Source organism: Haliotis cracherodii, unplaced genomic scaffold (genome assembly GCF_022045235.1).
Source record: "Haliotis cracherodii isolate W230 unplaced genomic scaffold, xgHalCrac1.p SCAF_14, whole genome shotgun sequence".
In the NCBI taxonomy this organism is placed as follows: Eukaryota; Metazoa; Mollusca; class Gastropoda; order Lepetellida; family Haliotidae; genus Haliotis; species Haliotis cracherodii.
Window position 1 is genome coordinate 13,846,982 of NW_027266269.1, and position 11,949 is coordinate 13,858,930.

Here is an 11,949-nt window from a genome sequence, read left to right on the forward strand (position 1 = left end):
TGACGTCGTGTAGAATGCCCGAAGATTGTCCGCGGGCGTCAGTGATCGGCCTGAATGGTTCTCAGTGATTCAACAGGCGATTGGGAAGACAGACAATAGGCTGAAGTGTCGTCGCTCCCGACAGGCGCGGGCTCGATTCCCTTACATTGTTATATTCTGGGCAGCTCTTCCTTTACATTTCCACCAGCATATTTCTGTATTACTCCTTCACCCCAAGGAACACACTCGCACACATGGAACTGGTTGATGGGTAATTCCACTTATTACGCTTGGTTTATTTGTTGTGTGTTGTTAACGCCTCACCCAGCAATATTTAAGCTATATGATGAAGGTCTGTGAATAATCGACTATGGGCCAGACAATCCAGTGATAGACATCGAGAGCATCGATCTACGTAATTGGGACACGACATGCGTCAACCAAGTCAGCGAGCCTGACCACCCGGTCCCGACAGTCGCCTCTTACGACAAGCATGGGTTGCTAAAGTTTGTTTGTTTGTTGTTTAACGCCGCACTCAGCAATATTCCAGCTATATGACGGCGGACTGTAAAATAATCGAGTCTGGACCAGACAATACAGTGATTGACACCATGAGCATCGATCCACGTAATTGGGATACGATGACATGTATCAACCAAGTCAGCGAGCCTGACCACCCGATCCCGTTGCCTCTTACGACAATCATAGTCACCTTTTACGACAAGCATGGGTTGCTGAAGACCTGTTCTGACCTGGATCTACACGGGTGGGGCTGCTGAAGACCTGTTCTGACCTGGATCTACACGGGTGGGGTTGCTGAAGACCTGTTCTGACCCGGATCTACACGGGTGGGGCTGCTGAAGACCTGTTCTGACCTGGATCTACACGGGTGGGGCTGCTGAAGACCTGTTCTGACCTGGATCTACACGGGTGGGGCTGCTGAAGACCTGTTCTGACCTGGATCTACACGGGTGGGGCTGCTGAAGACCTGTTCTGACCTGGATCTACACGGGTGGGGCTGCTGAAGACCTGTTCTGACCTGGATCTACACGGGTGGGGCTGCTGAAGACCTGTTCTGACCTGGATCTACACGGGTGGGGCTGCTGAAGACCTGTTCTGACCTGAATCTACACGGGTGGGGCTGCTAAAGACCTGGCTGGATCTTCACAGGTGTTGTGTTATGCCTTCGACAGGGTGTGGATCTCTTTGTAGGGACAATAGTCAGTCAAAAACCTTTCGTTTTGTTGGAAAGACCTCTTTTTATCGGAATACCATAATGAATATTAAGCCGTCCCAAGTGACACAACAGTACTTTAAAGTCATACTGAAGCATTAGTCGCGGCAAGCCGTACACTACCAGTATCTATGTGGCTGCTTCAAACGCGTCATAGTTCCCTTACTTCAGCTGACAGGCAGGAGTGAGTGAGTGAGTATGATTTTACGCCGCTTTTAGCAATATTCCAGCAATATCACGGCGGGGGACACCAGAAATGGGCTTCACACACTGTACCCATGTCGGGAATTGAATCCGGGTCTTCGGCGTGACGAGCGAACGCTTTAACCACTAGGCTACCCGCCCGCCCCTGACAGACAGGAACAGCCTCTGGTCTCCAGTAACCGGTGCTTGTCGGTACTCGGTACGGAGTGCATCACGTGGTCAGGTTCGGTGATCAGTGATCGTACCTCGACGCCGAGGGGCACTGCACATAATATCGGTCGCTGGTTTGTCTGCACCGTGATATAGTTGCACTGATACTGACTGAGACGTAAAACAAAACACATACTAAACAAAGCTATTACTCTTGGTGTACTTCTTAATTATACATTTGGATAGTTTTTCATGGTTGCTGACGATTGTGATAACGGTTTAATAAGATATATGACACCGTTTTACACATTCAACAGGTTGAGAGATAAGTGTGACTCTAAAGACGGTGAATAGATTTCGACCAAGTAAGCATAATTAACATTAACTGATGTGTAGAATATATGACGAACACGTGCCAAACTCCAATACAAACAACTCCGCATCGAGGCAGTGAGAACAGCGCAATGAGTCATCAGAGAAGATTATTGTTCACAAGGTGCCCCGTCATGGGACGCAAACAAGGGCATCAAGAGGGATGATATCAGGGTTATTTGCTGTTCCTTTGTCGAGCACTGAATAAATCATCTGGGTGGACTTTGAGAAAAACACCGTGTCTTACCTTGACTCAATCAGCGCCTGTTTGCATTAACATCCCAGCGCTGGATATAAAAGTGGGGAGCTCCGGCCATCCCCGCAGGTAGTCACAGAGGCGGCCACAAGCAGGGGGCTTTCTTGGTAGATGTAGATTTGTCTCAGCTTTATATAACTTTGGTGAGTACTATACATTTATATGTGTGTGTATTCCAGCATTGAGCTATATTTTCTATGTTCACCGCCATTCACGAATACTTCCAAACGCACCAACTTATCCTCAACAATATAAACTGGGCGGCAAAAGAAAGTATAGGTCGAGTTCCATGATCGATAAAAAAATAACAAGAAGAGGTTTTGTTGTGAATTATAATATAATCTAGGGAGGGGGTAACAAATGATTGATCAACCACAGTTTGAATGAAATTGTGCAATCACAGGTAATGTAAGCTCAAGGAAAACAATGGTGGGGTAAGAAATTTCATTTTCAAAAGTTATGTGAAATGTCACCAAAAATTGTCAGACACACTACAAGTTCATTGTCGACATAGGTGCCTTCAATAGCGATTGACCTCTCGAATACACGCGGAGCCAAACGTCCCCCTCTGCGTCGATAAACCCGATCTCTGCCGTCATTTCGAAACAAGTTAAACAGACTTTCATCAGTAAACAGCACTCGACGCCAATTTCGAACTCGAACCTGCCTCGCCCATCGCAGTCTCACGCGTCGATGTTGAGCAGTCAGTACCATTCCTCGGAAAGGAAGATACGCTCGGATTCCAGCAGCACGAAGTCGTCGTAGTACTGTACGTTGGCTAATGGGATGTCCCAACGCTGTTGCTGCCGTCGCCGTCGCCGTTAGTGTGGTTATACACTGCAGACGAACGCATTTATATATACAGCTAACATGCACGTGCAGTATATGCCAAAGGCGGGAAAACTGTTTCAACATTTTTTTGTCACCGCACGAGCGCCGTCAAAGGTGGCGCGTTCGGGTGAGGTGTTTTTTGGTACTTGTTCCTGGGAAGTCATATTCCCAATACCCACTTTCCACAAGTTATCTCTGTTTTTAGGAAAATTACAAAATGCCAACCTACACTTTCTTTTGCCGCTTAGTTTATTATTCTATTAAATAAAAAACGTTATTAAGAACGATAAACAATCAAGTGTGTTTTAACAGACGTACGTCATATCTGTTGGGAAACAACAATTATCTTTGATAATTATACAATAGGAATACAACAAATTATGAGATGGATAACACCGAAATATGTTTACGTACATAGTCCCTATATGGTCATAAACATGACTTACAGACAAGAAAGACACTTCGACACTTTAGAAAACACGTTGAACAAGTTCGAAATATTCATTCTTTGGATACTGTCTCCCTTTGTTAATCACCGAATTATTCAAACCGAGTTTAAGCGAATACAATATGCTGACAATTACTATAAGAGGTAAATTAACACAAACAATATATACCGATTTCATGAACTTTACTTAAAAAGATCTAGATCTCGCTATAAGCAATGAAATATGTAGATAACAATACCGTATTTTTATCTGTTATATATTGGTTTCACATAAATTTTAAAAGGAGCAGATTGAACAATGTCGTTTTATCGTAATTATTTTTACTATCAGGTACATAGATTTGTAAACTGATTTTTTCCTTCTCTGCATTTAGCACGGAGTCACATTAATTTAGCATGACGGAACTACACTGTGTTTGTAGTACAATGTAGTTTAAGAAACACTTTCAGATCTTGATAAATGTAAGATTAACAGTTATAGCAAAAGAAGAAATCGAAGTGCTCAAAATGTTTTCTACAGCTGTTGTTCCGAGTAGCGTTTAATGTGTGTTTATTTCCCACGATTCTGAAATGTAATCAAAACCGTCAATGAATCAACGTGTGTGTGTAGATCCAAGACTAGTATGTAGGCTCCATCAGTTTACCCTAAACACATCATGCTTATTGTTTATCAATGTCCTGAATTGGTCCATGTTTTCATAATAGACGTCAAACAAATGTAACATGTCGGATCTCGAATGCGAGGTGGACCCTGAACATCTTCTTTCTTGAAAACAGCCTAATCTGATATTCCAGCTTGACTAGAGATATCTCTAAATTGCCTTTCCATTCTGTTTCTAGTGTCAAAAACAACTTGAGGCACGTTTGAATCACATGCAAAAGCTGAAGCAGCTCCAACCACACCCACACTCACATCCACACCCACACCCACACTCACACTCACATGCACGCCAATACTCACACCCACACCCACACCCACACCCGCACCCAAATCCACACCCACACTCACACCCGCACCCACATCCATACCCACACTCACACTCACATTCACTTCAACACCCACAACCACACCCGCACTTACAGCCACACCCGCACCCGCACTCACATCTACGCCAATACTCACACCCACATCCACACTCACATCCACATCCACACTCACACCCGCACCCACATCCACACCCACACTCACATTCAATTCCACACCTGCACCTGCACCCGCACTCACATCCACACCCGCACCCGCACTCACATCCACACCCGCACTCACATCCACACCCGCACTCACATCCACACCCGCACCCGAACTCACATCCACACCCGCACCCGCATCGGCACTCACATCCACACCCGCACCCGCACTCACATCCACAACTGCACTCACATCCACACCCGCACCCGTACCCGCACCCGCACTCACTTCCGCACCCGCACCCGCACTTCCATCCACACCCGGACCCACACCCGCACCCGCACTCACATCCACACCCGCACTCACATTCACACCCGCACTCACATCCACACCCGGACCCACACCCGCACCCGCATTCACATCCACAACCGCACTCACATCCCCACCCGCACCTCTTCGTGAATGTCCCAAAATATTTCCACCTGAAACACGCTATGAACTCATGTCACTTTACCCAATCAGCGGAGACCTGACCTATTCAGTATATTTCCATATTCATGTTTGCGTGACTGAGTTGGGTTCAGGCGCTTTTAGTAACATCTTGGCACTATCGCGGCAGGAACACCAGATACAGGCTTCTCACTTTGTATCCATGTTGGGTATCGAACACGCACCATCGGCGTGACGAGAGAACGCATTAACCACTAGGCTACCCTACTGCTCCTATCCATTTTTGAATCCTAATGTTGTCTTATGTAGTACAACTTAGTCCTGTCACTTCAGCTAGGATTAGACTAAGCACTTCCGTTAGAATGACAGCACTTCTGATTCAGGAACATTCGTACCAAGTTTAGTACAACTTTGAAACAGGCAGTTCCATGCCTGTTGCGATACAAAAAGAAGAAGATATTAGCAATGACGGTTTGATGCTACTACTGCTATTTTACGGCACGTGCCCAGTGAAGTACATCTTTGAAACAGTAAACCGCTTCTAGCTACCCGAACAAAGCCATAAGTACTTCTGCTCCAATGCCTTTGACCTTCAATCTCTGACATGGGCTGTCAGAACATCTGTGAGGGGAATTTGTCGTAGGAACCGAATATAACTGGAACCTACCCAGTACCGCAATTACATGCATCATCCGTGGCTCGGGATTTACTGGCTTCATGTGAGAAGATATACAGTACTGTCTTACGTTGCCGGAGTACTGTGATTATACATTCAATAAGCGCTCAAGTTTGTTTGTGAACATGAGTTAATCAAACCATGACTTCTCCTTTCACAGCATATCACCATGGGCTATCCGACAATGTTAACACTGGCTATAGCGGCGATCCTGGTCTCCTTGCTGCCGACACACGTACACGGCCATGGCTATATGCTCATACCCCCTGGTCGATCCTCAGCCTGGAGATACAACGGCACTGACTATTTCCACATCAACTACAACGACAACGAAAACTACTGCGGAGGATTTGGCGTACGTACTGGTATATGGCCCACCAGACCGTTGTTTAACAACACACTATGCTAACAGACGAAGAGAATAAATACTAACAATTGCACGTGTTCCAGGGGTACAGAACGTGTATTTTGGCGCCCCACTATCAAAGTTAGGATGCAAACTGCCGTCAAGTCTAATTTTTATTGCGAGACCGACTATTATATTTTATGAATTATGTTAGCACAAAAGAAACAAAAGCGCAGGCTTAGCTGGAAAAAAAACAAACGAATATCTGTTGTCAAAATGAAAAACAGTCAAATACAACAGTTTCGAAATTTCAGTCGGAACTGAATTACGGTTCTGACGAATCATCATGGTCATAGTAATGGTTGTGTCGATGTTTGAAACAACCAGATCGACAATGCAAGCTTGTTTAATCGTTGTTTCAGGTCCAGTTCAATGAGAACGACGGCAAATGTGGAGTCTGCGGCGACGACTACGCTCAAGCAAGACCACGTGACAACGAAAGAGGGGGGTATTTTTCCACTGGGAACATCGTCGCTCAATACGCTAGTGGTGACGTCATCGACGTAGCTGTTGTGTTGACAGCAAATCACTTTGGTTCATTCTTCTTTGACGTATGCCAGTCAGATAATCCGAAGGAACTCGAAACTGAAGACTGCTTCCAGCCCTTGCTCAACGCAGACAATGGCAAGGAATACTTCCAACTGCCCAACTGGAATGCCGACACGTTCCGGGTTCGACTCCAGATCCCGAACTGGATGACTTGCTACAACTGCGTGCTTCGATGGAAATATGTGACAGGTACTGCTACGTTACATACACATGCATATTGAAGTCCATGGGGGGAGCGGGAATAGTGTCCGAGCGAGGGTGAAGCGTTGTCACAGCTCGAAGCGTAGTCCAGTAACATCACGACAGAAAGGGCTGCACATATCGTTCCAATGTCTGGCTTCAACCCAGGTTTCCGTCATTGCGAGCACATTAAACGCTCTAAATATAATACTATTATTACATTATTATACCTTACAAACCCTTCGTTGGGTAATGGTAGTGGGTGGTGTTATCGGGTGGTAGTGGTGGGTGATGGTCGTGGTGATGGTGATGGTCATGGTGGTGGCTGGAGTTGGTGGGTGGTAGTGGGTGATTTTGGTGGGTGGTAGTGGTGGGTGGTGTTGGTGAGTGGTAGTGGTGGGTGATGGTGGATGGTGTCGGTTGGTTATGATCGTGGTGATGGTGGTGGTCGTTGTGGTGGGTGGTAGTGGTGGGTAGTGTTGGTGGGCGATGGTCGTTGTGGTGGGTGGTAGTGGTGGGTGGTGTTGATGGTAGTGTTTGGTGATGGTGGTGGTCGTTGTGGTGGGTGGTAGTGGTTGGTGGTGTTGGTGGGCGATGGTCGTTGTGGTGGGTGGTAGTGGTGGGTAGTGTTGGTGGGCGATGGTCGTTGTGGTGGGTGGTAGTGGTGGGTGGTGTTGATGGTAGTGTTTGGTGATGGTGGTGGTCGTTGTGGTGGGTGGTAGTGGTTGGTGGTGTTGGTGGGCGATGGTCGTTGTGGTGGGTGGTAGTGGTGGGTGGTGTTGATGGTAGTGTTTGGTGATGGTGGTGGTCGTTGTGGTGGATGGTAGTGGTTGGTAGTGTTGGTGGGCGATGGTCGTTGTGGTGGGTGGTAGTGGTGGGTAGTGTTGGTGGGCGATGGTCGTGGTAGTGGGTGGTAGTGGTGGGTGTTGTTGATGGTAGTGGTGGGTTATGGTGGTGGTGGTGGGTGGTGTTGATGGTAGTGTTTGGTGATGGTGGTGGTCGTTGTGGTGGGTGGTAGTGGTTGGTGGTGTTGGTGGGCGATGGTCGTGGTAGTGGGTGGTAGTGGTGGGTGTTGTTGATGGTAGTGGTTGGTGAGGGTGGTGGTCGTTGTGGCGGGTGGGGATCCAATTGATATCATACCCTATCCTATGCTAGTCGTGGGTCAACCTGATGATATGCTGGGACAGACGGGGATGACTGTGTCTTGCTTGAAAGAAACGACTTGTCTTGAGAGGGGATTTTAAGGCTGATATTGAGATCCTAAAACACCACGTGACAATATCTGTTTGCAATTCCAGGAAACAGCTGGGGCTGTGAAACAAGCGTGCTTGGAAAGGAGAAGTGTTGTACCGGATGTGGGTCAATCCAGGAGCACTTCTTCTCGTGCGCAGACATTATGATAACACGAAGCGGAAACGAGCGGATTCCGAAATGGAAAAAAATCAACAAGAACTCGGAAACGACACAGAAAACCACACCAACTACTACTACTACTACTACCCGACGACCACGCACAACCACACGAAGGCCTCGACGAACGACAACACGTCGTCCCCGCCGCACCACAACAACAGTTGCAACAACAACAACTACAGAGAACCGTTTCTGCAGCGAGATCTGCGACGACCTCTGCAAACCCAACCTTCAGATGTTCTGCTTTGACCACTTGTGCGGCGAATGCCAGTCTTACAGGACCTTGAAAAGAATGTACAATAAAGGATAACTTGAGATCTTGATACATGTTGTGGCTTTGTTAATGCGTCAGTGAGCGAGTGAATAAGGTCTGACCTAAACATATAAACATAATATCCTAACAGTGATAAAACATCACAAATCAATTAGCCAAATGTCTACACCCCGTTTATCTGGTCGTTACCGTTCCTGATAAATCGTCCGGATTACGACTCTCTTTTTTCGTGGTTATGTCTCTATAATTTGATGTTCCCAACAGTAATCATCCGGCAGGCGAGGTGTCCGGATTGGCGGGTTCCGAGCTAACGAGGTTCACTGTAGGGCATCATATACAGCTAAAAGGAGTACACATATAATTTGTGAAAAACTAAGGTTTTTGTTTCTATCGCGTAAGAAAACCCCAACACGCCCCACATTTAAGACAAATTCACCATGCGTGGATCCTCCAGGGCACAACTCTCGGCATCAATTGTCGTGACGTGTTTGTGGTAAGGTGGTAGGCAGTTTAACGTTGCGTTCAAGATTATTGCTCCTCTTGGTGATGTGCATGCACGTGAGTGTGCGGCTGCGTGTACTTTTCCAGACTTAAGTCGGATTAATAATGTCTGATCATTGCGATACCATGCCGAAGTTTAACATGAAACCTCATTGAAAAATACTTTATACTGATTCCGAACCGACCAAGCCTTGCTTAGTTTCCCCTCAATGCCCAGCTCCAGGAACGGTAACAACAAGTGTCATCTTTCGACGGAAATGATGGTTCGGGTGACAACGCGTGCTCTCCTTGAGTGTGACACGTCCAGGGCATGTAGATGTTTTATAAGCAACAAGCACTGCATGTATACTGAACGAAATATTTAGTGTTCAATTATTTGATTGGCATCAGCAAAGTCACGATTGCGACACTGATAACCTTTTCACTGAATGAAGTGAATAAATTATTTTTAAGTTTACATTTTGAACGGAAGCCGAGTCTGTTCCGATGGGTTTTGAGCTGTAAATGTGGTGGCTATTCTGTTGTGCAAATATGGAAATGGGTAGGATCATTTTAATATTTCTATATTCGTCATTAAGTTTTTTGTCGTCAACTTCTTCAAAGTGAATGACGACAGCTGGAAGCCCTTGTTTAACTTGGAATTTATATAATCGTGCATCGGCCGTTCTGGAAACACTGTGTGCCTGGCTCCCCTGTGTCATCGGGCTATTGCCCAAACACTCCAGCCGCCTTATTGAGAAACCACTTGCAACAATCCGGGATCTTTATCCAAACATCCTATGTTGTATCAGCGCAGCAACATCATATATATAACATGCCTTTGTTTATGAACGAGATATAACAAAGATAGGCATAACGCTGCAGGTTTGTCCCAGTGACACTTAATTAACTTTCTGTTTCATGAAATACGATATAAGTTTGTTTGTTTGTTTGTTGGTTGTTGGGTACACCGTATAACGGAACCTTGAAGTAATTGTTTTCATATACATATACCATACGTACATATATATCCGACACTAGTGATGGAAACACACTAAATCAGTGCTACTTAGACCCGTTAATCCGACCAACTCGCATTCCGACTCCGACACACCTTATATGCAACGAATTACCGAAGTCACTCAATCTGTCTGGTTAATCGGACACAGTGATCAGCGTACTACATGGTCACCATCCCACGAGTAGGGGGCACGGGTGGCCCAGTGGTCTAAGGCGTAGCGAATCGCTGTGCAGATTTGCATCCCTTGGGTACGCCAGAAACCTATGATTGTGGGTTCGAATCCCGGTTTGCCCCGATGTTGTTTCTAGGTTTGTCAGCACCATAGTGGTAAACGTCTGAGACCTGCATCACTTCGGGCTTTCCTCCCACATTATCTGACACGCCGTTAAACCCAACTCACTCACTCACTCATCCCGCGAATACACAGCTCTGTGTTTTCATACGAGGTAAGTCGGCTGCATATTATAATAGCTGCAGAGATAAACCTGTATAACAATAAACAATTAATGCAGGATCACGTTTAGTTTACCTCAAACTCATTAAAATAAGATACAAGTTCTCGCTGTCGCCGAGGACACCCCATTACAGGTCACATCCAAACGACCTTTCGCGAACTTTGACGGACCAGTGATATGAAAAGCAGGAAAACGACATTTAGCCAATAAGAAAGCAGCTTTCGGCACTAGTTGACTTCCGTTCCAGACTACAATTTCGAAAGTATTCTGAATCAGTCATACAGCCCCTAACAGTAGTTCGGAATACCCTGTGTTAAGCTTCAGCGGTTGCATGATTAGAAAACAATAACAATATAACATAATTTGAATATTTCGGTTTTCATCATTTTATTACAACCTATATATAGCGTAAGATATCGTGTAGTTGTCCGATTTTCGATCATAAACGTTCATACGATTTATTTGCGCTTATCCGACATACTCGTTAATCCGACATAAACATATGCAGCCATCCATGTCGGATAAACGGGACTTGACTGTATTTTGTGGAATCAGTATATAACATTACGTTTTGTTTGTTTCTTTCTTTCTTTGTTTTACCACTGCAATAATCAAATGAACCAGTGGTCGATATAAGGATGTTTTGATGATGCAGTCACACAACAAAGTCACCGAACCTGCCCATTGATCCATGTTCCTAGCTTCGTAGCACACACATGTACTTGTTGGTTCCTGGGGACAGGGTACAGCCAAAGGATCACAGTAACTCAACTTCTCGTTTGCGTTTCCCCAGAAACCATATGTTTATTTTGATATCATTCGTTGGAAATGCTTAGAAACATTATCTTACGATATTATTCTCACAGTTAGTCCAATGATAAATTGTCCACTTATAAAAACAGCTTCAAAATCCAGATATTCCACAATTGTCCAAGAGCTTGCAGGGGTGCAAGTAGATATGGCTTGGTCTATTGTATATGCTTTGTCTTGCTTATAAAAATGGCTTTTTCCCAATCAACTTTTTATCTATTGACACTTGAAACCATCGAGAGTTGACCTGGGTTACGACAGGACAGTTGAATACTGTAAAACGCTAGAAGAAGAGTCACAGTGTAAAATGGTCGAAATTTGTGAAGTTACCATGATTGTTTCAAAGACATGTTGGGATCAACACCAACGACCTCACCTATGAACGTTGCTAAAAGTCCAAACGACATGAGGACAATCATGACACAGGTGAAACTGACAGTACTTTGCGCGGTTCTTAATCTGTAAGACGGAACATAGTCTGATATAGAGTCGACTCTGAACACAAGCATAGAAACATCCTGTCAAACTGTTAAAATAACTGGTGACAATCAAGATAACGATGAAGGGCAACGACCCCGGCAAAGGGCCTGACACAGAATTGGATGAAGGGAAAGGAGAAAGAGCCCCTAAAA

General features: G+C 45.4%; 1 protein-coding gene across 1 annotated transcript; it reads left to right on the forward strand.

The window, feature by feature from the left end:
* Positions 1-2,230: 2,230 nt before the first annotated feature.
* LOC139461015 (uncharacterized) lies at positions 2,231-8,598 on the forward strand. The gene is made up of 4 exons (XM_071242494.1): positions 2,231-2,338; positions 5,890-6,084; positions 6,498-6,873; positions 8,163-8,598. The coding sequence occupies exons 2-4, from the start codon at positions 5,899-5,901 to the stop codon at positions 8,585-8,587; spliced, it is 987 nt and encodes a 328-aa protein (XP_071098595.1). The 5' UTR covers positions 2,231-2,338; positions 5,890-5,898; the 3' UTR covers positions 8,588-8,598.
* The last annotated feature ends 3,351 nt before the right edge of the window (positions 8,599-11,949 follow it).